Source organism: Pelodiscus sinensis, chromosome 25 (genome assembly GCF_052426305.1).
Source record: "Pelodiscus sinensis isolate ZL-2025 chromosome 25, ASM5242630v1, whole genome shotgun sequence".
In the NCBI taxonomy this organism is placed as follows: domain Eukaryota; kingdom Metazoa; phylum Chordata; order Testudines; family Trionychidae; genus Pelodiscus; species Pelodiscus sinensis.
The window spans coordinates 1,410,163-1,436,882 of NC_143076.1; the positions used below are offsets into that span (position 1 = coordinate 1,410,163).

Sequence of the window (26,720 nt, forward strand, 5' to 3'; positions counted from 1 at the left end):
GCCCGAAAAGCTTTGCTCCCCCCTGCAGGGTCCATTGGGCTTCCCCCGCTAACTGCCCCGGCCAGAACCGCCCCCCCCATCGCTGCGCCCCTCAGGCCAGGGCCCCTCCCCACTCTGTGTTCAAATACCCCCCCCCCCCGCACACTCTGCAGCCCCCTCACAGCAACAGGAAGCGCCAACAGCCCAAGGGGGGGGCGACCGCAGCGGCGGGGGAGGCCATTGCCCAGCCGGACCCGCCCCCAGCGCCCCGATACCCAGCGCCGGACCCATCAGCAGCGCAGGACGGCGGGTCACAGCCCTTCCCCCGCCCCGCAGCGAGTAACGGCCCCAACGGCCCCTCACAACGGCTTCCGGCCCAGGGAGCGCGGCGCATGCGCAGTAACCGGGGCGCAGTCTGGTCCCTTTCCCTGCCCGCGCGCGGAGCGATGGTCGGGACCCGCCGAAAACCCGACCGGGGCGGAGTAGAACGGGGCGGCCCGTCAGACCGCGCATGCGCAGCAGGTCCGTGACTCCGACCAGACTCCAGCGCCAGGGCTTAGCTCAGACCGGGCGCTGCTCGGCCCCGCCCCCCCCCGGCCAGAGGCTACTTCCGCTTCTCGGAGGCCGGGCCGGCTCGCAGGTGGGGCGGGGCTTTTGCAGCGCGTGGAGCGACCCGGGGGATTCCCTCCCTGCCGGGCGGGGAGCGGGAGGCGTGTCCCCAGGTGGGCGGGGCCGGCGCGCGCTGCTGGGGTTGCAGGTTCGCTCTGGGCCCCACGCTGGGACCGGCCCTTTTTTCCGGTTCTGTTCTCAGCCCTGGCCCGTCTCTCTGCCCGTCGCTGTGGGAGCCGGCCCACAGGTGCGTCACTGGGCTCTGCGCTCTGATTGGTTCGTGGAGCCCCGGACCCGGTCCCCTTCCGAATCTGCCCCCCCCCCCCCATAGTGTCTCTGGGGCCTCCCGGCGCGACAGCTGGGTCAGGGAAACCCCGTCACCCGGGCCCGAGAGCAAGGGGCGGAGCAATCAACGTCATTGACGACGCCATACGTCACTCGGGCCTGACAGCCGAGGGTTCCCGTCTCACTCCGGGCCTGAGAGCAAGGGGCGGAGCAAGCAACGTCACTGATGAGGTTGCAGGGGAGCGGAGCCTGGCTGACGCATGCGTACGTGCAGGCGGTGTCCCGAGCGGCGCTGTACCGGCTCTGCCGCTGGGTCGCGGTGGGGGCGGGGTGAGAACCAGGCGGCGCTGGGGGCCCAGGGATGTGGGGGCAGGAGGGAGTTGATGGAGGAGGCGGGGGCAGGGGTTTCGCTGCGGGGGTCATGGGGCTGAGGGGTACGGGGTAGGATCGGGGGGAAGTTGCGCGGGGGGGGGGGGGGTACAAGTTCCCGTTGCAGACGCGGCACTTTCCTTTGCCCCGCTTCCCCCAGCGCCGCGCGATCACCTCTGCCCGGGTGGGTCCGTGGGGGGGACCCGGCAGGGAGCGCGGGTCCGCGCGTGGTTCATCATCTGCAGCGCCTCTTGGGCCCCCAGCGCAGCAGCAGGTTTAAGGCCGGAGCGTGTTTCCGCGCTCCGGGGTCCCGTAGGAAGCTCCCACCTGAGAGACTGTCACGGCCCCCAGGGAGCCGCTCTCGGCACGGACACGTGGCGCTGCTGCGGGTAGGACGGTGCCGCCTGTTTGCTACGGGCGCGCTCCCTGGAGATCGGACTTGTGGGCGCCCAGAGGCGGAAGCAACATCTGTCCCGAGGAGCCCCACCCCGCGGGAATGGGGGCGTGGCCCGGCATCTCTCGGTCTGAGGCAAGCCCTGGCACTGGAGAACGATCGGAATCATTGACCCGTTGCGCATGCGCGGTCTGACCGCGGCCGCCCCATTCCAAACTCCACGGCCGGGTTTTCAGCGCGTTCCCGACCGTGCTCAGGCCCCGCCCACCCCGCGGCGGCCTGCGGGCTGCGCGCCCTGAGCCGCGAGCCGTTCTGACGGGCCGTTGGGACCGTTACTCGCTGCGAGGCTGGCACGGCGGGGGGAGGGGCTGCTGGTGGGTCCGGCTTTCGGGATCGGGGCGGCCGGCTCCGGCTGGGCAATGGGCTCCCCGCGGGCTGCCTCGCCCCGCCTCTCAGCCACGCCAGTGTCGCTCCCTCTCTCGGGCTCTTGGCGCTTCCTGACGCTCACGCTGCCCTGGGCTGGGAGGCCTCTGATCTCTGGGTGGTGCCGGGGGCCTGTGAGGGGGCTGCAGAGTGAGCGGAGGGAAGGGGGGGTTGAACATAGGGTGAGGCGGGGCCCTGGCCTGAGGGGCACAGAGACGGGGGGCGGGGTTTGGCTGGGCAGGGTGCTGAGGGGCCCAGGGGAGACGTGGGGGGGGGGGGGGGGGCTGAAGGAAGCTTTTGGGGCTTTTTTGGTTTTTAAATTTGAGTTTTTTCTATCAGTGCTGGTACCGCAGGCCCCTGCCCCCCAGACCTGCCCCCCCACTGCTCAGCGCAGGACAGTGACCCGGCCCCGGTCCCCAGCCCAGCGGCAGCCATGGCTGCAGAGAGCCCCGTGGAAAGTGTCCGGGAGGAAGCGCCGCGTCCCGTCTGTCTGGAGGATTTCACAGCCCCTGTCGCTCTGGAGTGTGGGCACAATTCCTGCCAGGCCCCCCTCAGCCCTCAGGGCAGAGACACTGAGCAGCAGGGTAATTGGCAGCTGGTAAACATGGTGGAACTAGCCAAGCAGATGAGTTTCCAGTCATCGAAGAGAGCAAGATGGGACGGGGTGTGCGGGGAGCACCAGGAGGCTCTGAAACTGTTCTGTGAAGAGGATCAAACTCCCATCTGTGTGGTGTATGACAAATCCCAAGCTCACATGCTGGTGCCCTTACAGGAAGCTGCCCAGGAGTACAAGGTACAGAGTGGCTGTCCCTTGTGATGGGAAATAACATTGGGTTTTAATTACGGGCTAATTTCACTAACTGTTACTGTGCACAGGTGTGAAACAACTGTAAATCCTTCGTGGTACAAGAGATGTTGTAAAAAGTAAATTCTCTGATTTTGTGGCAACTTAAGACAAGTCTTTACTGATACCTGATGTGGGAAATGTTTTTCTGAGGCTCTGAATCCTGAAACCCAGCCCTCACTGGTGACAGGAGGGATGTTTGCACAAAGGAAGTTAACAATCAGAGAGGTTTAGATCACAGGAACTGCAGGCCACTCGGTCAGTGAGCTGCCTTGGGACTGAAGAAGAGGAGGTGTTACTGATTGGAGGAGCAGGAATAATAATCCGTCATTTGCCTTATGGACCCACAATGGTATCTGGGCCCTGCACAACACCCAGCAAGGGTCAGTCCCTGCCCTGATCAGGTCACAGTCTAGTTAGACAAACTGTGGGAAGAGAAGGTGGGGCAGCAAGTTGCTCATAGTCACCAAGCACGTCTGTGATAGAGTTTAGCCTGGAACCCTGGTCCAACTGTTAGACTGCACTGCTCCCTGCCCCTCAGCATCACTGAACAGTGATGAAGTGTGGCCCTTAGGAGAGAAAAATGTCTTAATAAAGCCCTAGGCCCAGCAGGGAGACGAGGTTTCTCTCAGGGATGCTGAAATTCTGGGATGCTCCATGAGGGGTTAAACTCAGATGCAGCAGCTGGGCACTAGATGAAGTTGCTGGGCTGGCTGTTACGTGAGGCCCCGAGCGCCTTCACTCCACCCATAGCAGAGTTTCAGGAAGTGCAGGTCCATGCCAGGCAGAACTGGGATTCAACTGGAGTGTAGCAAGAGTTCAAACTGGTTAACTGATGAGCTAATGTTTCTCGGTGCCAGTTACCACTTAAACTCCCCACTGCCCATGCAGTGCCCACTTGCTCTGGCAGCTACAGTCAGTCTGCAGCTGCTGGGCGTTCCCATTGGCCAGCAGTTCTTGTGGCCACCCCGGCAGACCTCGCAAGAGTTCCCTGGCCCCAAGAAACCCATTTTCGCTACCAACCCTGCCTGTCAGCAGGTTAAAAAATACTGTCACTGATAAAATTGTAATCGGTTACATGATTAGTATTGTTAACCACCTGCATCATTCTTTACAAAGGTGCCACCACCAATCTGTCCCCCATGCTCGTAGGTGTCCTGCTGCATCCGCAGTCTCCTCCTGTGTCTTTTTCTATGGACAAAGCCATGTCCAGGGCTGAGTCCCTGCTGGACAGGGGCAGAGCTCCACAAAACTAGGACTCTCTTAAAGGCAGATAAATGGGCTCCCAACATCTAATGTGGCTTGCCTTTGTGCTTATTTCAGTTTCTTCAGGAAAAATTGGAGGCTCATTTGAAGACTCTGAGGGAGGAGAGAGAAAAGCTGCTGAGAAGGAGAACAACAGCAGAAGGGAAAAGCCAGGAGTATCTGGTAAGTGCTTGTGGCTATGGACCAGCAGGGACTGGCAGTGGGAGGGCTGTGTTAGGAAGCAGACTTCTGTGTGGCCTTGGTGAGGTTGGGCTTGTTTGTGTTTCTCCTGGATCATGGATTGCAGGGTGAGATCCACGTGTAGAAAGGCCTTGAGTATCTGTGTCAGTGCATGAGTTAATGTCCATCCTTTGTGGCTTTCCCACTCATCCTCCCCAAGTGAGCTGAATGTCCCTTTGAAGGGCTGTCTGCTCACTTGGTGCATTAACACGTTTCCTTCTTTTTTCTCCTTGGGTATCTGTCAGGCTGGTGCTGAGTCCTGCCTCCTGCTGCTCTGGGTCTGAATTCCCAGAGCCCATGAATAACAAAAGATGGTGCCCATGACAGACATGGGAGCATCCCTTTCAAAGGGACACACAGGCAAAAGGAGATGCTGGGAGAGATGCTTCTGCCTAGTAATCACAAAGAGTCAAATGTCACGAATTTTAGGGTTTTCCAAGATATTCTCCCTACTGCGCACTCAGCTCCCCGTGAAAGGGCCGTGGGCTCCATTCATGCCCCTGGCCAGCCCTTTCCCTGTTTTCACACAGAAATGGACCCAAGCCAAGAGGCACATGATTGTAGCTGAGTTTCAGCAGCTGCGGCAGTTCCTGGAGGAAGAAGAGCAGCGACTCGTAGGCCAGCTGGAAAAGCTAGATGAGGAGTTCGGGAGGTTCCAGATTGACACTGTCAGGAAACTCTCCGTGCAGGTTTCCTGCCTCAGCAAGGGGATCAGTGAACTGGAGGGGACGTGTCAGAAGCCAACAAGTGAATTCCTGCAGGTGAGAATGAGGGAAAAACATCCCAGCTCCCCACACAGGGAAGGGAGGCTCCTGAATCACAAGTGCTGGGTCCCAGTTGTCAGATCTCAGTGTAACACCTTGTGCATTGCTGCCATGCGAGTGACTCCTGTTCTTTGTAGAGTTACAGGCACGGATCTATTGGAGATGGCAAAGCCCCATTTGCTCAGGGGATCCACGTTTCTGGGGCCAGGTCAGGGCCTCTCTTCCCATGTTTGCAAAATCCCTTCCCTGAGGTCCCCTGTGTGTGTCCAATGGGGCTGATATTCCTTTCTGTCTTTTCTTTTCTAGGACGTCAGAAGCACCCTGAGTAGGTACGTGGCTCTCTCTCTCCTCACACTGCACAGAGCAGGGAAAAGGCTTGGAGCGGATGTTAGCACCACATCTCCCCAGAGCTCTACAGCCAGATGTTAGACATGAATATTTCTGATGCATTTAATTCTGAGGGTCTCATCCTCGCACTTTAGACTCTGGAATTCCCCATTCAGGGCACAGTCTGACCTCAAGTGTCTCCTGGAGCTGTCACCTCCCTGGGAACTGGCTGCCTCAGTACTGTGGGGTGGAACATGGGCCTGTCAATGCTGAGCATTGGGCACATTCAGCGTAGGGCAGCAGGGACCCAGAGTCTTTCCTATCCGAGGGCTGTTTGGAGACCTGTGTGGAAGGAGCTGGGGAGAGGGGAGCTGGTGTCTCAGTCTAGTCTCCCGTGGACAGAGTCCTTCAGCCCTTTACCCTGAGGGACAGAAGGTTCCCACGTGATGTCTCCACTAGCTCCTTAGTTCGGGCTAGGTAGGCAAATGAGGGCAACCGGAGTTGCAAATGCAGCCCGGGATTTAAATATCCCGTGCTTCATTTACATGTTCCTGGGCGCCACCATTTTTCAATCCCCCTTAGTCCAAACTAACTGCCCGTGGCTAGACGTGGTAGTTAAACGTTAATTCGAACTAACTCCTTAGTTCGAGTTACCTGTTACTCCTCATGGAATGTTACTCCTCGGGAACATGCAAATGAAGCCCGGAATATTTAAATCCCGGGCTTCATTTGCAACTCCAGTTGCCCTCATTTGCCTACCTAGCTCGAACTAACGAGCTAGTGGAGACATACCCTCAGTGTCTGGAGGCCAAGGAGTGAGTTGGCCATGGAGACTCTATTCCGCTTTTGTCCCCTAGCCAGTCTCCCCAGGCCAGAGGTGAAGAACAGCAGTGGGACCTTTGAGGGGAAGGTTGCATGGCCATGGGATGTGTTGTCCCCGCTCTCAGGCTGGGAGAATTGGAGGAATTCTAACTCCAGGCCTGTTAGAGCTGAGACTTACTAGCCAGAACTTACCAGCAGTAAATGAAATACAGTCACATTGAATTGTTTCTGTCCAGGTGTGAGATGGGGCAATTCCAGCTGCCGGAAGAGATTTCCCCTGAACTAGAAGAACAAGTCAGAGGTTTCTCCCAGAAAACGATTGCTCTGTTGGGGAGACTGAGGGAGTTCAAAGGTACCTGGAAGGGATGGATATGGGGAAAGTGGTTCAAGTATCTGAGACTATTGAATCTGGCCTCTGAAACCAACCTTCCCCTGCCTCAATTCCCACATGGAGAATGACAGCCCCATCAGTCTGCTCTCCTTAGAGACACTGAGCGAACAGACCCAACTGTTCGCAGATAGAGCCAGGGGTTTGAAAACTCTCAACCTCCCATTCAGAGATCAAAATGGCTAAAGATACTGTGATGGCAATGTGTTCTGCCACCACAGCTCCAGGTTTTGATAAGAGGCAGTAAGTGAATGAAAAACCAAGTGGGAGGCAAGAATAACTCTCATTTACAGCTTGTCTCTTCTGGGACGGATTTGAGGCTGCAGGGATATTGGCTGTATCACTTTGAGGTGCCCGAGAGAGGAAATGAAAGTTTCAGACTTTCATAATAAATACCTGTGTCTCTCTGTCTGGTCTCTGATTCAATTGAAACACAGAGTTCAGAGATGGACATTGTTATAAACAGGGCTCGCCAAGTGGTGGTGAGCCCTGCTCACCAGCCACATGGAATCGCACGTTGCGCTTGCACAGACCGCGCTGTGTATGCGCTGACCGCGCTGCATGGCCGCGCTGGGCTAAAATCTACTCGCCACGGGCAAGTAGATTGCCCTAATTGTCGAGCCCTGGTTATAAATAGGAGAGCCTGGAATCTCACCTCTCTGATTCCTTCCTCCACCAGACACTCTGCCCTCTGCACTGGAGAGAGCAAGAGGAAAATCCCTGGGAGCTTTCAAACAAGGTGAGTTTGCTGGTGGAAATTCTTTAAGTGATGTGAGAATTCCTGTGAAAACATCTTCATGGGATTGTCATTGAAGTTACCAACCAAACCCAGCGACCACGGTGCACACAGCACTAAATCTCACCCACTGATCAGTGAGGAGCCGCAGGGGTGCTGCATGGGGACCTTTAGACACTTGGAGAAACAAGTCTGGTCGATAGGTTTGTGATGCTAAAGGGGTGAAGTTAAAGCACACAATGGACGGTACCTTCAGGCTCACATTTCACTGCTCAGTCAGTTTCAATATGGGGTTAGTTTCAAACAATAAATAGGCTGAAAGTCTGAGAGCTGACTGGCTTCCATGGTATCAATTTGTTCATGGCGAGAAACTACTGGATCCCCAAGAGCTGTTAAGTCTAGTGCAGACCTGGGCAAAATACACCCCATGGGCTGGATCCACCCCACCAAGTCATCGGATCCAGCCCATGGATGCCACTCCCCATCTTCAAGCCACTCAGAAAGTGACTGTGAACCCGGAGGGGAGGGGGGAAGGCTTCAGGTGCTGCTTACACCTCCAGGGCAATCTTATTTGCCAATTTCTGACCAGAAACAGCACTGCATCCCCTCCCCTTTGGATCATAATTATTCACACACCCACATGGCCCTGCAGCCTGTGAGAAGGCTGGGCAGGCTCCCTGCCTTCCTGAGGTGCTTGGTTTCTGCCCAGGAGTCACTCAGATATGTCCCCTATCCAGAGCTTGCCTCTGACACCCCAACTTCTGCCTTCCTCTCGTAATCTCTGTTCCCCGCTCCTGCCCTGCACTCTGCATACCCAAACTCTGTCCTCCTCCTGTAGCCATATATGCAAGAGCTCTCAGTGGTCAGAAACCCACAGCCACTAAGTCACTTCTCTAAATTAAAGTTACTTTAAATATCTAATGCATAGTTGGCTAATCCAGTGTCCTAGATCACAGCCTGTCTCCTTCACCCAAGCTCCCTCCTAGACCCCTCTATCCGTCCTGCATCCCAAACCGTTACTCCAAGCATCCTCCTCCTCCCAGTACCCATCCCAGACCCTGCATTAATGTCATGGAAGAGTGCAGTTCTCAGCCACTTTCTGTTTGCCACTTCCCCCCCCCTCCCCCGATCAAAATGAATTTCCCACCCTGTTGAGTGGATATGGCTCAGTGAGAGCCAATAAGTGAAAGCTGAAGCCAGACTCTTTCAGATTAGAAAGGAGGAACAAATGTTTGATAGGGAAGAGGATTAGCTGCTGAAACAAATGAGCAAAGAACTGGTGGATTCTCAATCTCTTGATGTCTTCAAGTCACCAGGGGACTTTCTAGAAAATACACTGTGGGGAAACAGAGCTTTGTACCTGGGTAACTGGAGTAAGTGTAATGGCTTGTGCCACAGAGGGGGTCAGACTGCATGACTGAGGATATCTTCTGATCCCATGAATCCGTGAATTTTAAGATCTCATCCTGCTAACACTCAGCACACGTGTTTAATAATAAGCATCTGAATGGTGGTGTTAACATCACTGACTCTCTGTTGTGGAAAGGGTTTATAACGTCTCTGTCAGATGAGAGCGAAGTTTGTGCTGCAAATCCATGAATGAAGAGTAGGGGTTTTAAATACAACAGTCTGTATTTAACCTATATCCATGTTCAGGCAGATGAATATGTGGCTTGTTATCAGAAACACTAGGTGCTGAGAACTAAATCCCATTGTTGCAGACACAGTAATGTTGTAACTCAAGCCAGGTATGGAGAGAAATGAATATGGATTTGGGATCTAACTTGTGTGCACTGTTTATGGGATATCTAGACTAAAACTTTTTCCCACAATAGCAGAGTCTAGCACATATGTCACCAGGAACAGTCTGGGGATAATGGGGGTGTGGAAAGGATTAAAGCCCCTTCTGAAATGTCTCCAATTCCCCTTCTCCTCCTGCCAGGCTGCAGAACACCCATGTCTGTCTCCAGCTCAGCCCTTGGCCAGCAGAGTCAAGGACAGGAAATGGCCGTGGCGGAGCTGGTGAGCTTCGAGGAGGTGGCTGTGTATTTCTTTGAGGAGGAATGGGCTCTGCTGGACCCGGGCCAGAGAGCCCTCTACAGGGATGTGATGCAGGAGAATTATGAGGCTGTGAACTGGCTGGGTAAGGATTCCTGTCCCCTTGGGTATCAGAAGCTGGGTGGGCTCTGGAGCAGCTGGGTTGGGTTTGGTTCAGGGTTGTTCATTGCTTCTGCCCCAATAATCCTGGCTGTCCCCTCCATAGCCCCTCCCAGGGAAAGCAGGTTCAGTGACATAACAATGGTGCTGCTCTTCCCACAGCTAAGGTCTCACTGCGCTTCCCCCCGTCTTGCCCATCTTGTGCGTTGACCAGAGGTGTGAGTAGAAGGGCTCAGGCAGGAACAGCAGGTACCAGAGTTCTGGGTCCGGCTACTCTTAGTACCTGAAGGGTCCCCTGTGGAAGTGCTCAGCCACTAGAAGGAGGGTTCAGTTCCCAGAGTCTTTTCCTGCCTGTAGCTAGTCTCTGTGACATGCTGTTCCAGCCAGTGGGAGGGGCTGGATGCTGGGGTTGAGGGAGGGTGGATGAGGCAGTTCACGCTCTGGGAGTATTTTGTCCAAGGTAGCTCTGTAGTAGAGAAATGTGAGCAGAGCTCTCCTTGCATTTCAGGCACAGGTTGGGTTTCCTTCCAAAAGTTCAGCTTCATTCTTTCTGGGGCTCACTTGCCTCTGTGTCCAGTGGAGATAAATCATGTAATGTATTTTGTCTTTTCAGAGTTAAATATCCTCGGGTGGGGACTTTTTATTCCTGTGGGAAATGTCTGGTTTCATGCTCAGGAGACCTGTGTTCAGTTCTCTGCCCATCACACGTTTCCTGTGTGACCTTGATCAAGTCTCTTAGACTCTGTGTGTGTGGTCACCTCTCTCTTTACTAGCTTTTACAGAGTGTCCCTGTGTCACAGGGTGGGGGGAAGGATACGTACACTAAAGAGGGGTGATGCTTAGCTCCATATCAGCACCCCGATAGCACAGTGGGGTCCTGATTTACACCGGAGTTCCCAGGTGCTGCTGTGATTGATCATTTTGTTTCCCATAGTGACTGCAGTGCTATATGAATTGCTGCTAGTACCACAGAGCGTCATTACAGCTATTCAGGGCGGCTCTTTCTGGAGCTCTGATGCCAGCGGCACTGGCAGAGCATGTGTCGTGCACATGCAGCACAGCTCAGGGTTGCCACTAAGAAAGACCCAGGCTCCATTTTGAGTCTAAGGCGCTCGGCCAGGTTTATTGGGAAAGGAGCAGAGTACTAGTGTCCAAGCTCCTCAGGTATAGTGAGACTTGTCCCAACCCAGTAATGGTACCAGTTCAGTCTGCAGTCAGCATCAACATGCCCCTCCTGTGACTTCTCTCCTACATTGACACAAACAAGATGCCTGTTGCATTCCATGTGTTTGTTTATTTAACTATTTTTACCCTGTCTTTCTATTTAAAATATTCAATGCAGCTTACCAAAAAAACCACAATACAAATATATGTAAAAATTTAAAATATGAGACCCCAGAGTGACATAACCAGCTAAAAACATAGAGAGGAGGAACACACACATACAAACTCAAACATTAATAAAAGCACGAATAAAAAGGGTGGCTTTAGCCTGATGCCGAAACAACGCTAGCATTGGCGCCATGCAAATATACCGAGGAAGAGAATTTCACAGCCTGGGAGCAAAAACTGAGAAGGCCCTGTTCCGTGTAGATGTTGATCTTCTCTCCACAAGTGGGGGAACACGAAGCAAAGCCTCCCCAGCTGACCTCAATCCCCGGGCAGGTTCATATGGGAGAAGACGGTCCTTCAGAAATCCCGGACCCAACTCATTTAAGGCTTTATAGGTCATAACTAAAACCTTAATTTGTGCCCAGAAACATACTGGAAGCCAGTGCAGCTGCCAAAGCACTGGCATAATGTGCTCTGTATAACTAGTGTTAATTAAAACTCGAGCAGCCGCATTCTGGAGCAGTTGAATTTTCCGAAGGCTCTTTAGAGGCAGCCCCACATAAAGTGCATTACAGTAATTCAGTCGGGATGTAACAAGAGCATGGATCACTGTGGCCCAGTCATGCTTGTTCAGTAAGGGTCGCAGCTGGCGGATCAAATGAAGTCCTGGCCATCGAAGAAATCTGATTTTCAAATGTTAAAAAAGGGTCCAGGAGGACTCCCAAGCTGTGTACCTGTTCTTTCAGGGGGAGAGTAAACCCATTTAGAACAGGTGCCATGCCACATTCCTGAACAGATGGCCTCCTGATCCACAGGACCTCAGTCTTATCTGGGTTCAACTTCAGTTTATTTGACTTTATATGCCTCGTGGGATGAGGTTTACTGGGGAGGTCGACAAAGGGCTTTGATGTTGTCTGCAGAGCGTCCAAACTATCGCACTGTGCCGACAAACAGCTGATCGGCACAGCGCGGCAGCCATTTTAATTTAAATGAAGCGGTGATTATTTAAATCGCCGCTTCATTTCCCTTTGCCTACAAACCTAATCTACATGGCTCTGTCAATGGAGCCATGTAGTCTAGACATGCCCCTAGTGACCTGCCATGTGGCAGCTGCAATCTGAGCCCTGCCTGGGGGCCTCGGTGTCAGATCTGCTAGAGCTCCCCTTCTGAGCAGTGTGTTCCTGTCCTGGGATGCCAGGGGGTTGGAATGGGCTGTGAGGGGGGCTGAGTTGTACCCTAGAGTGCAGCAGAGTGCTTAGCTCCCCTGGGGAAAGAGCCGGGCCATTCCCAAAGTGAAAGGGGGGGATGCACCTTTCCTCAGGTAAATGTGTCCTGTGCTCTCGTACAGCCAGATCCCATTCTCTAAGGTGGGGAAGGAGCCTCTCTGGGTGGGTGACTCAGATCCTGGCTCTGGAAGCAGTAATGGTACAAACCTTAATGAACAAGATCTGGTTCATTGCTCTCCAAACAGGATTTCCAGTCTCTGAAGCTCATGAGATCTCCTGGGTGGAGCAAGAGGAGGAGTTGCAGGTCCCAGATCCCCAGAGCTGTAAGGAAGGAGAGATCATCAACAACACCCATGCAGGTGCTCAGTCAGCTAAATTGACTCAGAAACCACTTTATCGCAGGTGTAACCTGTGTGTTTTCATGAAGTCTGTCTGCCTGTTCAGCCTGTCTTCAACTCAAGTCAGAGTGTGGTAGGTGAGGAAAGGCTGGGTTCTCTCCTCTGTGGAAGCATTGTAAAGGAGGATGAACTCAGCTCATGATAATTCAACCATTATTTGAGTATGTGTCCCCTTTTCTATTCCTCTTTCAGAGTTTTCTTTCAGATCATCATGGAGAATAACTCCTGTCTGGATTATTTCTCTATCCCAACAGGTGATGGGATGCTGACTGAAAACCATGAGAAGAGTCTTCAGAAGGAAGGACTGGAGCAAGTGGCTCCATGTGGGATGTTACTGGGAAGACCTGAAAGGCATGTTCCCCAGATATGTGAGCAGGGAGAGACCTGCGAGAGTCAGCACAGAAACCATCAAGGAGAGGGACAGGGTAAATCCAGTCATAGGAGCAGAGGGGAGAAAAAAAGCACAGAAACTGTTCAACAGAAAATCCCCAATCAGCAGTCACCCTGCACTTGTTGTGACTATGAAACTCTTATTGAACATCGAAGAGCCCACACAGGAGAGATACCTTTCAGTTGCTTTGACTGTGGGAAAATCTTCAGTAGCAACTCACAACTTGTTACCCATAGGAGGATCCACACAGGAGAAAAACCTTTCAATTGCTCTGACTGTGGAAAAAGCTTCCGTACAAGTTCAAATCTTGGTAGTCACAGGAGGACCCATACAGGAGAGAAACCCTTTACCTGCTCGGACTGTGGGAAGAGCTTCATTTGTAGATCACAGCTTGGTAAACATAGGAGAACCCACACAGGAGAGAAACCCTTTACTTGCTCTGACTGTGGGAAAAGTTTCAGTATGAGTTCAGACCTTTGTAAACACAGGAGGACCCACACAGGGGAGAAACCTTTTACCTGTTCTGACTGTGGGAAAAGCTTCAGTACAAGTTCAAATCTTGGTAATCATAGGAGGACCCATACAGGAGAGAAACCCTTTACCTGCTCGGACTGTGGGAGGAGCTTCATTTGTAGATCACACCTTGTGAGACATAGGAGAACCCACACAGGAGAGAAACCCTTTACTTGCTCTGACTGTGGGAAAAGATTCAGTATAAGTTCAGACCTTGGTAAACATAGGAGGACCCACACATGAGAGAAACCCTTCAACTGCTCTAACTGGGAAATGCTTCAGGGAGAAGTCTGTCCTTGTTAGACATTGGAGAATCCACACTGGAGAGAAACCCTTCATTTGCCAAAGAACTCAGTGTCTATGATGCCACTGTAGCTCAGGCTCAGGCCCTGGCAAAAATTCAATGGAACAATGTGCGTAACTGACCTGAATGTGTGAAAACCTTCAGTGAGAGTTCAGAACTTATTAGACAGGAGAATCTACACTGAAGAGCAATCCTTCAGCTTCTCTTGTGCCATGACTGGTACCACACCTTATACATATGAAGGCTATAAAAATCAATTGCATCAACTCCAAATAAGTTCTTATGATCCCAAAGAATCTGCCATATTTTCAGGTCAATTTATGCTTTAGATCCTGCCTGAAAGAGCACGCTGTGCTAGTCCTTTAGAATCTAAAAGCAAACATGTATTAATAACAAAAGAGAAAATATTGAGAGTAAAATTGTTAAAGGAAACAAATTGAATACACTAATTGCACTGTTCCTGGTGCGGGGTTGTAGCAATGATGAAAAAAGGCTATTTTAAATCTCGCTGGAGCACATCCCTTTGTTAGGGTGGGTCACCAGTCCTTCTGGGCTCAATTCATAGCAAAGATGTTCCTGAAGTGATGAGCTGGAATGAAGATGGAGGAACCCCCAGGGATCTCTTTATACCCTTGACCACGGGGAGATAATTCCATTGTTCTCACTGTATGAATGTAACTCTGAAAATTGAGTTTGTCACAGAAGCAAGTCATCTGTCCATGCATGACTCAGTCCTTTTAGGCAAGTAGCCATGCCTTACATGCTGGTCTGAAGTTACACATCAAACTCTTCAGCTGTGAATTGATGCTATTTGAGGTGCATTGTCAGTCAAGTATTGATACTCATTTGGCTAGTGACCCTTTCACAGTAAGTTCAGGCCTGTGTATTGGGGTCAATGTGTGAGCTCTTCTATAAGCATTTTCTCCTCCTATTGGGGAAGGTAGCTGGGCAGGACCAGCCTGCAGCCCAAGTCTCTTTCAGCCTCAGGTGCAGGATGTGACTGAGAGGGGAGGAGAGGCTGTGGATAGAACCTCCTCCCAGCAGGCTGACCCGGCACAGAGTCTGTGCATGTTGGAGCCTTTCCCAGAAGGACTTTGGTCTGTTCTCTTCAAAATACTAGCCTGTTTCATTTTTTGCTTCTGAACATCTGTCCTGGATAGTCAACTCAAGGGCTATGTCTACATTGCTCTTATTCACCCAGGCGTGTGACCTGTACTGCCTGCGCAGGGAAGGAGCTGCCTGAGAAATGTGCTTGGCTGCTGTGAGTGTCTCCCAGTCAGACCCTGCCTCTAACCCCCCAGCCCCTTCTTTCCTGCATAGACAAGAGATCCTGGGTTCAACTCCCAGTAGTGCCTTGCTGTGGCCCTTTGCTCACATTTTCCTGTGCCTCCTCTGGCCCTGCTGGTTCAGGAAAAGGCTGATTGGGGAGGCTCCTTAGGGAGAAGGAAACCAGAAGCCTGGAGCGGGTGCAGAGGCTTCTGTGACTGGCACCAGCAAGGCAAGGTTCTGAATCCCACTCTAAGTCCCTAGGTACCATACACTGACCACTGAGTCCTGCTCCATGATCATCCCAGTGCTCTGGGTGCGTGAGACGTGCCTGTAACTCAGTGGTGGGAGGGTGGGCCCTGCCCTGCCTCGTGGGGGAGGGGACAAACAGAGCCGATTGACAGGGGCTCTGACACTCCAGCAGGGGGGCACTTGCACCCCTTATCCGGATTCAGACCAGGGCAGTCGCAGCCTCTCACGCTTGCCAAGGGGGATTCTGCACTTGCTGCCTTGGGAGCCAGGGTCACATTGCAGAGCTCCCCCAGGGATGTCCCATGGCACCACCAGGTCAGCCCCAGCTGCTCTCCCTGCCCTCAGCAATGTGGCTGCATTTTATCCTCCCCCTTCAGTAACAACTGGCCATTCCCCACCCAACCCCATCCCCTGTGGGACCTGCTCCCTTCCCCAGGAGCGGCGTGAGTGCCAGAGTGCTGAGGTTGCAGCTATGGGAGACAAGCCTCTGGCTTCAGGAGGGAGACGAGATGTCTGGGTGTTGAGTTTCGCCCATGGCTAGTGTGGGGTGACCCACACTCTGGGGGCAGCTGGAGGTGCCTCCTGAGAACTGATTTTCAGAGGGGTGGGATCAGCCCTTTCTGTGTTTCTGGCTCCTTCTAAGGGCTCAAAACTGGTACCTAAAAGCTGAGGAATGTGCATTTGGAAGAGGGAATTTCTGACTCTTTACTGTCAAAGGAGTGCCCCAGTGGCCTAATGGTCAAGGCATTGGCTTTCTAAGCCAGGGATTGTGGGTTCAAGTTCTGTTTAGGGTGGCAGTTGTGATATTCCCCAGCAGATGCAAACTCTCCTTGGCTTCCTTTTTGACATGGCATCTGAGAGATGTTTGAACACTGGGCAAGTGTCCCCTGGAATTGCCATTTTCCCCCAGACAGGACCCCTTAGGAGCAGACACTGACACTGGTGTTAGGCGCAGATGGGGAGAGTGTTTCCTAAAAGCTGAGGTGTGCACAGTGAGGTCACTTTCAGAGATGCAGGCACTGGCTTCTCTGTATGCGCCTTGGCACCTGTTATCCATCGGTACCCGCCAACTCTCACCCCCCGGCAGCACCCAGACAGAAGGCCCGTGCACACGGAGCCAGCGACTGTAGCGAGAGAGGTGGCTGCAGCACAATTCCAGGCCTGGGGCACATTGAACAACTGTTTGAATTATTTTTTAAAAAAATATGAAAAACTTTAGGCTCCATTTACACTGCAGGCTTCTTGCATGAGAACTGTTTTGGGCAAGAGTTCTTGTGCAAGAGCAAGTCCACACGGCCATATACTTTCCCCCAAGAGGGAGGGAGAGCTGAGTGGTTTGACCATTAGCTTCCTAAACCCAGGGTTGTGAGCTCAGCCCTTGAGGGAGCCATTGAGGCATATGTGGCAAATCTGTCAAGAATGGTCATTAACCCTGCCATGAGTGCAGGGCGTTGGACTAGATGATCCCTCAAGGTCCTCTCCAGAGGTGGTATATCTCCTTATAAAGAGCGTCCATGGCAGTGTGGATGCTCTCTTGGGCAAGAAACCTCTCAAGTCCATTTTAGCCATCGGGGTTTCTAGTGTAAGAAATCCCTGTTGCCTGTCCATACTGCCTGGCCTTCTTGTGCAAAAGGGCTTGTTCATTATGGGGAGAGGAATAACTTTTACACAAGAAGCCTTCTTTTCCAATGGTTTATATTTTCTTGCACAAGAATGCACATGCAGGGTAAACACTCCACAAGTTTTTGCACACGAACAGCGGTTCTTGTGCAAAAAGCATGCAGCATAGACATAGTCATGCAGTGTGAAAAACTTCATAACAACAAGCCCCCCACCAGCAGGACCCACTGAAATTTGAACTCAGATTGTAGGATTCAAAGTTCTGTGTGCTGCCCCTTACACCATGGGACCCATAGAGCGGACTGTGTGTGGGGCACCTGGGGTATTCAGCTCTCAGGCTGGCCTCTGCACTCCTGGCTTCCCTCCTGCTGCTTCATCTCTCTGGCTACGACTACACTGACCATTTATTCTGGAATAAGCTTTTCTTGAATAGTTATTCTAAAATAGCTTATTTCGAAATAACACCGCGACACTGCAGGGAAACCTCAGAATAGTCTGAGGCAGGCTCCCCAGTGTAGATGAGCTATCTCGATGTAGAGCCCCAGGAAAAATAACTTAGAATGGCCCTGGGGAGGGACTAGTTCAAACTAGCAGCAGTGGCACAGCTACACAGGCCTTATTTTGAAATAGCTAATTTGGAATAGGTGTTATTTTTCGTAGAATGAGATTTGCAGTAGTTGGAATAAGCCGTCTGTTACTTCAGAATTATTTCAAAATAACGGAATTGCTGTGTAGACTCTTGCATTGTTATTGTGGAATAACGGCCATTGTTCCAAAAGAACTTTTGTGTGTGGACAGAACCTGCACAGTCCAAGAAATGTGATTGGCTGCAAGCTTTCTGTCAATTTCAGTGGAAGGCTCTGAAGACATGGACCCAAGGCAACCACATTGGTTGCCTTCTGCTAGGCCGGGCTGGAGGGAAAAGAATCACTCCTTCGAGCCAGAGTTGAACCAGCAACCTAAAGATCACTTGCCAATCACACACTACAGTCCTCCGCTCTGCCAGATGAGCTATTGTAGGGTGCCTAACACTGGCTTGTCCAGGTTGTCCCTTCTACAAGTCTTGGGGCAAATGCTCCCCCAAGTATATGGCATTGCTGATGAGGGGCAGAGCAGCACAGGGGCTGTCACAGGTACTTCACATGCAGACAGACCTCTTGAGTGAAACCTGAGCTAGATCCATCCATGTCACAGGAAAAGGAAGAAAGTTGGGTTCTTCTCATGTGTCTTCTTTGTTCCAGAGTCTCTAGGGGTGTGGTCGGTGCAGGTCCACAAAAAACCAAACCACTTGAATGAACCTTGGTCTACAAACACATAGAAACACCCCTGAGGATTTCCTTGACTCTACTTAAATGTTGACAGAAATTTTGTTGCTAACTCCCTGGCCAACTCAGTTTGCTGTGGGGTTAAGAAATTCTCTCTCCTTAATTCTGTGCCCTCAGGAAGGGAGCAAATTGAAGAACGCCAGGTTCCCTCCTGGGGACTCCAACCCAAACCCTAGGACCAAGGGATTTACAAGCCCGATGACCAATGTTTACTGCACTTCTCCCTCCCCCAAACTATGCCAAACCTCAAATGCAACTACAGCCCCAGCAGCTGGGGGAGATGTGCATGTTAGAGCCTCTGCCCACTGAGCTGTAGCTTTCTGTGCCCAGGGAGCCAGACACTGCCAGGGCTGGAGGGGAATGGGAGTCAAAGGTGTTGTCTGGGACCATAGAATAGAACAGTTTCACCAATCTACCTGCAGAGGGCACCATGGCTCAGTTGGCTAAAGCATCTGTGTAGTAAACAGGAGATCCTGGGTTCAGCTCCCAGTGGTGCCTTCTGATACCCTTTTACCACATTTTCCTATGTGTTTCTAGGACACAGAAGAGGCCTCCCCTGTCCACCCATGGAACAGCTGGTTCAGAAAAAGGCTGATTGGAGAGGAGTGTTGGAAAGAAGGAAACCACAAGTGAGAAGCACCTGATGCCCACAGACCCTCACTCTCCATGGCTGCAGGAGCTGCAAAGGTTGTACCCTCAGGCTCTCTAGGTGCTGATACCCCCAGTGAATCACAAGGGCATGTGGTGCTGTCTCTCCTGTCTCAGTAATTGCAGTCAGAGCCCTGCCTTGCCAGTGCCAGTCACAACAGCCTCTGCACCTGCTCCAGGCTTGTGGTTTCCTTCTTCCCAACACTCCTCCCCAATCAGCCTTTTCCTGAACCAGTAGTTCCATGGGTGGCCAGGGGAGGCCTCTTCTGTGTCCCGGGAGGACCTAGGAAAATGTGAGCTGCCACCACACATGAAGCCCTCGCTGCTGCCGGAACCACTCCCTGTGTTCAGTGGCCAGCTGCTAGCATGTGCAGGCTGGGATGCTGTGTGCAGGCAGCCTGCACGTGCAGGATATGATGTAGTGCGCTGTGAGCGGAATGGCGAGGCCCCATTCCTGCCTCCCTTCCTGCGCTGACCCAGTGGCCGAAAGGGGCTGTGGCTGCTGCTGACTGGGCAGAAGCTGGGTGGTAAGATGCTGGCAGCAAGAGATTCTGGCTGCTTGTTTCCCCTGGGTCTCAGTGCGCCATGTCGACCGCCAGCCACCTTGACCAAACCTCAAACCAGCTGAACTAGCCAGCCCCCATCACAGTGAGTCACTAGTGGCCCTGTCAGAGAAGAGCCCTTGGCAGCTGCAGAGATGTCTCTGCAGCTGTCTGAGGCACCTTTCTTGAAAGGGCCACTTGTGAGCTGTATTTCCATAGGCAACTACTAACACTAGCAACTACTCAAGTTCTCTGTATTTCCACTGATTTCTTCCTATTTTGTGAAACTCCACACAACGTAACAAGTGGCAACAAGGGTGGGATACCTGTGCTGCCTTCAGCAACAAAAAAGTAGAAGTCCATGTAAGAAAACAAACATTTTTTTGGCTATTCTGGAAGGTGGGGGTAAGAACTGACGGCTACACTCTGCAAACTGAAACTAAGATCAGTGGAAATACAGAGAGCTTGAGTAGTTGCGAGTGTCCATTTTATTGCATAGCACAGAACTAACTAGAACAAGCCCAAACCAGCTGGGCTGACCCCAGTGACCTAACTCAGTTACTATAACAACAAGATCTATATCTACAACACATACTGCCAGCTGTCTGTTTCACATACTGGCATCCATTATGCCCTGGCTGGTTTGCACGTTCCCAGATGCATTCCTCAGGTGTGTATTGGGCATCTTGAGAGCCATTGTGCTTACGGTTGTGCTAGTTAGCATCATCATTCATTGGTCATTCCTTCCTCATGACAGGCAATCCAGGCCCAATACCAGCACAGAGAGCATATTCATAACTCCGCATACAGAGATCATATAAGCACATGAAGAGCACACATAGAATCAGAACAGAAGCTTTTATTTGACACCTCACATGGCCCCCTTTGTACAGACTTTGGGGCAAATACCCCACTGTGGGCGCAGCAGTGATCTGGCTGCTCCCCTTAAAATCCAATAATGTGATAAAGGTGCAACCCTGTTTATTTACACACCCACCCTCACTCAGGGTGATGGGTGGAACTTCCTGCGGATTTGCAGAATCTTTTACCACTGAAAGAGCCTTACAGAGTAATATCCTTATCCTCTATTTATTGACAATTCTCAAGCAAGCAGAGTACAGTGTCATGCTCACCATTCCTGGTACAGGCAGGCAGACTTCCCCTGTTGGCCAGGCAAGGTCAGTTGCTCTGGATCTTAGCTGCTACATGTTGCGGTTGTGCAGCAGAATCCTGGCAGTTTGGTCTTAGGTCAGGTGTGGGCCAAAGGGCTCCTGTGGGCCAGATACAGCCCACCAAGTGGGTTGATTTGGCCCACAGAGGCCCTGCTGCTCCCCTGCCCCCAGGCCAATCAGGACTTGGGGATGAGGGAAGCACACGAAATTTCCTCCCCATGTCAGGAGCGTGCAGCGCTTAGAAGCACCACGTGCTCCTGGCAGGATGGGAGGAGTCTTTGCATGCTCCCCTGCCCCCAAGCCCTGATTGGCCTGAGGGCAGAAGGGGGCGTGCGTGAAGTCTCCTCCCACTCAGGGAAATGGGTGCCTAGGGGAACCTCGGGCGGGGGGAGGGCAAAGACTTTATGCTCTCCCCCATCCCCAGACCAATCATAGTCTGTGGATGGGGAAGCAGGGAAGTATCCTGACCCTTCTGCTTGAGGCCCCAGCCCTTCAGATGTGGCCCGAGGCAAAAAATGTTTGCCCACCGCATCTTAGATGCCATGTCTTGGAGGGGAGTTCGTCTTCCAGGTCTTCCCCCTTCTTCTTGGTGTTCCTTTCTGTTCTTGTTTCCCTTTTGCTTTTCTTGCTTTACCCCTTTCTTCTTCTGTCCTTTTGCTTCTATTACTTTTGCTTGCTTGTCTCCTTCTTGGACCCCAGTTTATATAGTGAAATCTGAATCCTGCTTACCTTAACCAATTATTTTAGTATAATTTTACTAACCAATAATAACATACGGTAACAGAATTGCCTAACCAATCACACTCCACCACCTTGGTTGATTTTCACCTAGCAAAATTAACTATACAGCAGAAAGAAACAGATCCAAACCAGACAGATACCACACAGACAAACAATAGGAAAGTGAGCACAAGAATAATAGAATGAGGATTCCACAACCACAACTATTGATAATAGCATAACTTTTAGACAGAATGTGAGCATGTGGCTCCTGGCTTTACAACTAATGGCTGCTGCTCTTCAGTCTGGCTGCAGAAGAAGGCGGTAGTCTAGACCTACCAAATAGCTACAGGCTTTCCAGTATGGCTACTGAAAAATCATCTTGTTACAACCTCTGCCTGTCCCCTGCCCGGCTGTTAGTTCTGCCCCTGCCCAGCCCCCACCTTTGCTCCTCTGCTCCTCCTGGAGCCCGAGGGGGTCTTCTCTTGCAGGGATGGAGGGGAGCAGCTTCCAGATGTCATAGAGATGAGGAGCAGGGGCTAGGCAGATGGGACTCCATGGTTCTAGAGACTGGGCTGTGTGAGGCCTAGAGAGGCTGATCTCAGGGACAGTCGGAGCTGGGATTTAAACCCCACACAGAACCAGGGTCGGATTCTCTCCCCAGGGAGGGAGCCCGGTGGGAAAGTGAAGATCGGGGCCTCAGCATCAGCATCGATAAATGTCATCTGCCCCTGGTCACAGTCCAGATAAACCTGGATCCTGCAGGGGGGGGCTCAGTTCCAGTGGGGTCACCTCAGGGTCAGTGAGAGCCTGGAAGAAACCCCCCCACCACTGTACAGCCCAGATCCCCTCTTCAGGGCTACGGCTGATCCGTCCCTTCCTGCTCACAGACTCTCTGGCCACCCCCACAGCCCAATCTTTCCCATCCCCCACCTCCACCTCCCAGCAATGTCTCCCGGAGGTGAATCCCTCACAGCCCAGCACACAGTACACAGAGTCAAATCTCTCCCGGTTGTCGGGCAGTCGCTGCCGTGCATGTTCCCATCTCACACGTTTCCGATCCTTAGACAGGACGAGGTCGGGATGAGCTGTATCTGGATCCAGAGTCACAATCGCTGGGGAGAGAGAATCATGGCGTGAGGGGCAGAGCTCAGCCCTGGGGGCGGCTGGGGCCATTTCTCACCCTCCCAGCAGCCCTGTTGTGGCTGGGACAGACCTGGGCCTCAGGGAGCTGTATCTGACCTGGGTCCCCAGGCTATGTCTAGACTATGGAGTTTTTCTATCCCGGAAAATCTCCACCGCATCCAGGAAACAGGTCTGCTCTTCTGATGCTTTTGTCGGAAGAGCAGATGCGCACTATTTGATGACCTGCATTCCTCATTTCATTCCATGTAGGTGAGCCAAATTTCAGAAATTTCAGGCCGAGGGCAGGAGGGTTCAGTGGAGGGGGAGGGGCAGAGGAGGCAGATTCTAGCTTTAACCCCCAGAGGGAAACTCCCTCCCCTGCTGCAGCCTCCACCCCCCGCCCAGGGCACAGAGGGGAGGGGGCAGCGCGGGGGAAGAGCCGCCTCACCCCAGAGAGCAGGGCCTGGGCATTAGTCGCCCCCAGGGCAGTGTAGGGCCCAGGGCTCTTTAGGGCAGCCGGGCTCAATGGGGGGAGCCCAGCTCTGGCTTCTGGCCTGGCCGGGGGCAGGGTTCTGGGGAAGGGGATCTGAGGTGGAGTCACTGGGAGGGGCCAGCACAGGGCAGAGGCTGGTGTCCCACAAGGGGGGGGGGCTGCGCTAATCAGCTGCCCCAACACAAAGCGCAGCCCCTGCCTGCAAAGCCACCTGCCTGCAAACTGTGCCCATAGTGAGAAGTGGGGGGTCTGACCATCCCATTGCTTAAGGGGCAGGACACGGCCCCTCGTCCTTCTGATCCAGTGCCCCTGGGGCGCCTCACCGCTCAGTGGGCAGATTTGGGGCTCTGCCTGTCGTGGTCGCTGGGGGTTTGGTTGGTGACTTGAGCTACAAGCTCAGGAAGGTGTTTTCAGTCTCCACGTTAAACCTCACCCTGTCTGAAAGCTCCCAGGGTATGTCTACACTACCACCTTAGTTTGAACTAGGGTGGTTAATGTAGGCAACCGGAGTTGCAAATGAAGCCCGGGATTTGAATTTCCTGGGCTTCATTTGCATGTTGCCGGGCGCCGCCATTTTTAAATGTCCGCTAGTTCGGACTCCATGCCCGCAGCTACACGTGGCACAAACTAGGTAGTTCGGATTAGGCTTCCTATTCCAAACTACCTGTAGGTGTACAGGTAGGTATACAGGTACCTGTAGGTGTACAGGTAGTTCAGAATAGGAAGCCTAGTCCGAACTACCTAGTCCGTGCCATGTGTAGCCGCGGGCACGGAGTCCGCACTAGCAGACATTTAAAAATGGCGGCGCCCGGTAACATGCAAATGAAGCCCAGGAAATTCAAATCCCGGGCTTCATTTGCAACTCCGGTTGCCTACATTAACCACCCTAGTTCGAACTAGGGTGGTAGTGTAGACATATCCTCAGGGACTTTCCTCCTGATCCCTCCAGTGCAGACAGCAGCATGTCTGGTGGGGGACGAGAGAAGAGAGGTGAGACTTCAGGAGTCCATATTGCCCATGACATCCCCAATCCTAACACACACACTTGGGTTTTCATTGTAGCAGAGACACACTTGGGTACGTCTATACTACAGAGAAGATGGAGGCTGTGCCTGTTGATCTCCCAGGGTTTGAATTAGCAGTTGAGTGAAGACAGCTAATCGAACTGAGGGGTGCTCCTGTCAGTGCTCGTAGCCCTCATTTCATGAGGAGTAAGGGAAGTAGGATGGAGAATGCTCTTCCCTCCTCTGTCTGCTGGCAACAGCCAAGTTAAGCTACATCAACTTCAGCTACTCAATTAACATAAGTTATGTAGATGCACCCTCAGGTATTTAATATAAAAAGGTCTGAATCCTCCTACTTCCTCTCTCACTCAGGCCTCTCCCAGCAAAGGAACCAACGTCCCTGCAGCCTCGCAGCCAGCCCAGGACAATCTGTGAAGAGATTCGCTTTCTCCTCAACATCCCTTCCCCCACTACAGACTCCACTGGGTTTGGCTCATTCACTTCCTGACATTTGTCACAGCCTAGGCCCAGATCCTGCCAAGACTTTGGCCTCTAAGTAACTTCATCCAGTTGGGTCCCTTTGACACGAGCAGGAGGTTCAGAGTTTGCGAACTCTTGGCTCTACCTGTGAGCCATGGGGTCTGTGTACTCAGCGTCTCTGCAGAGAGCAGCACGGAGCTGGCCGTGTTTCTGTCTTTTTCGGCCATTTCATGCTCTGACGTCACTGTAATTACAAAGTGGCTTTTGGAACAAATAAAATTCAATTTATCAACCTGAGTGTCTGGTACGGCAAGTGGGGCCATTTTCACCTCACAATTAAACAGAAACTTCATCTAACGAGGAGCCAAATGACCAGCATCGGTCTCTTTCCATGGCCTCAGACACGTCACTCATTCTCCCCTCCCCCGTCCCTTCTCGGTACCTGTGAACACCCCCAGCATCTCCGACAGTGCATTCGTTTGCTGGGTGAAACCCCTGACTCGCTCGCCCAGTTCAGGAGAAATCTCCTCTGGCGGCTGGAACGACCCCGTATCACACCTGGGGAGAGACAACATCACATGGGGACACTGCACCGAGTGACTCAGTTCTCCAGCTCTGGCCAGTGAGTCGCTGCTCTGTTGGGCCTGGAGTTCGAATTCTCCCGTTCTCCCAGCCTGAGAGCAGGGGCAGCGCAGCCCTTGGCCCTGCAACGTCCCCTCAAAGGTCCCATGAACAGTCTGCAGCTCTGGCCTGGGGAGACCAGCTGGGGCACAAAAGGGGAATTGAGTCTCCACGGCCAACTCACCCCTTGGCCCCCAGGCACTGAGGGGCAGGAGGTTCCCAGGGGAAGGGCTTGAGGAATCTGCCCACTAGGGACTCGACTGAGACACCAGCTCCCCCCTCCCCAGCCCATTCCCACAGGTCTCCAAACAGCCCCCGGGTGGGACAGACTCTGGGTCCCTGCTGCCCTGGGCTGAATGTGCCCAGTGCCCAGCAGTGCCAGGCCCATGTCCCACCCCACTGCCCTGAGGCAGCCAGTCCCCAGGGAGGTGACAGCTCCAGGAGACACCTGAGGTCAGACTGTGCCCTGAATGGGGAATTCCAGAGTCTGCTGGGCCAGGGGAGAGCCGCAGGCTGACGCTGATCAGAGATTTGTGCCCAGCCTGTGACCTTCCCCTCACATCCGGCTGCAGGGCCCTGGGGAGATGTGGTGCCAACATCAGCTCCAAGCCCTTTCCCTGCGCTGGGCAGTGTGAGGGAAGCGAGAGACACCTACCTGCTCAGGGTGCTTCTCACGTCCTGGAGGAGAGAGAGAAAAGAATCTCAGTCCCATTGGGCACACACAAGGGACTCAGTGAAAGAATTTTGCAAACATGGGAACAAGGGGCCCTGCCCTGGCCCCAGGAACATGGATCCCTTGAGCGAATGAGGCTTTGCCATCTCTAGTAGCTCTGTGCCTGTGACTCTGCAAAGCACAACAGTCACTCACATGGCAGCAATGCACCCGCCGAGTTACACCCAGATCTGACGGCTGGACCCCAGCGCTTGTGATTCAGGAGCCCCCCTTCCCTGTGTGGGGAGCTGGGACGTTTCTCCCTCAGTCTCACCTGCAGGAATTCACTCGCTGGCTTCTGACACGTCCCCTCCAGCTCACTGATCCGCTCTCTGAGATGGGAAATTTGTGCGGAGAGTTTCCTGACAGTGTCAGTCTGGAGCCTCCCAGTTTCCTCATCCAACTGCTCCAGCTGGGCCAGCAGGAGTCGCTCTTGTTCCTCCAGGAACTGTCGCAGCTGCTGAAACTCGGCCACAATCTTCTGCCTCTCGGCTTGTGTCTGTTTCTGTATGAAAATGGGGAAAGGGCTGGTCAGGGGCATGGATGGAGCCCGGGGCCCTTTCATGGGGATCTGAGTGTGCAGCAAAGAGAACTTCTTGGAAAACCCTCAGATTTCTGACATTTGACTCTGCTCTGTGGGTCCGTTTTCCCTTTGGCCCCTGTTTCCCTCTGAAAGGGAGACCCCCGTGTCTGTCATGGGCAGCATCTTCTGCTATCCATGGGCTCTGGGAATTCACATCCAGAGCAGTAGGGGGCAGGACTTAACACCCAGATTCTCTTTAAACTTCTTCATCAATGTGTGGAATATTTTTTCTATGTGCACTGAGGCAAGTGTAAATATGCACCACCAGCTGAAACACCTAGCTGTTGACATTCTGCCAATTGGCTGGGGAGCATCTGAAACTCTCCTGAGCTGCCGCCCAAGCACTCAGTGTACTGGGAACACTGCTTGGCCCCACACTGACACAGATACCCAGGGAGAGGACAGAAGCAA

At 52.9% G+C, this 26,720-nt stretch overlaps 2 protein-coding genes, 1 non-coding gene and 1 pseudogene across 5 annotated transcripts in view; 2 read left to right on the forward strand and 2 right to left on the reverse strand.

Annotated features, from left to right (window-relative positions):
• The window catches only part of LOC142824458 (uncharacterized), a 376,972-nt gene extending 376,353 nt beyond the window's left edge, over nucleotides 1-619 (reverse strand). Inside the window, 1 exon segment of the mRNA XM_089773350.1 lies at nucleotides 162-619. Within this exon segment, the coding sequence (XP_089629476.1) occupies nucleotides 162-492 (331 nt within the window). The 5' untranslated portion in view covers nucleotides 493-619.
• A 464-nt stretch (nucleotides 620-1,083) lies between these two features.
• On the forward strand, nucleotides 1,084-21,566 carry LOC102454544 (zinc finger protein RFP-like). 2 transcript variants are annotated; one of them, XM_089773354.1, is made up of 10 exons: nucleotides 1,084-1,203; nucleotides 2,399-2,852; nucleotides 4,227-4,331; nucleotides 4,919-5,149; nucleotides 5,459-5,481; nucleotides 6,538-6,653; nucleotides 7,369-7,428; nucleotides 9,368-9,568; nucleotides 12,386-12,499; nucleotides 12,793-21,566. In XM_089773354.1, exons 1-10 carry the CDS (start codon nucleotides 1,100-1,102, stop codon nucleotides 13,683-13,685), a joined length of 2,301 nt encoding a protein of 766 aa, XP_089629480.1. In that variant the 5' UTR covers nucleotides 1,084-1,099; the 3' UTR covers nucleotides 13,686-21,566. The 2 variants fall into 2 exon arrangements, with proteins under 2 accessions (XP_089629480.1, XP_089629481.1); XM_089773355.1 differs by having other exon boundaries at nucleotides 12,386-12,615; nucleotides 12,793-12,929.
• TRNAT-AGU (transfer RNA threonine (anticodon AGU)) lies at nucleotides 18,634-18,707 on the forward strand. Its single transcript has one exon. It is a non-coding gene; the product is annotated as a tRNA-Thr (tRNA).
• LOC142820491 (zinc finger protein RFP-like) lies at nucleotides 21,567-26,291 on the reverse strand (annotated as a pseudogene). The gene is made up of 5 exons (XR_016347835.1): nucleotides 26,001-26,291; nucleotides 25,670-25,692; nucleotides 24,836-24,951; nucleotides 24,539-24,637; nucleotides 21,567-22,406 (listed from the first exon to the last, which is right to left on the reverse strand). The product of XR_016347835.1 is annotated as a zinc finger protein RFP-like (transcript).
• Nucleotides 26,292-26,720: the final 429 nt, after the last annotated feature.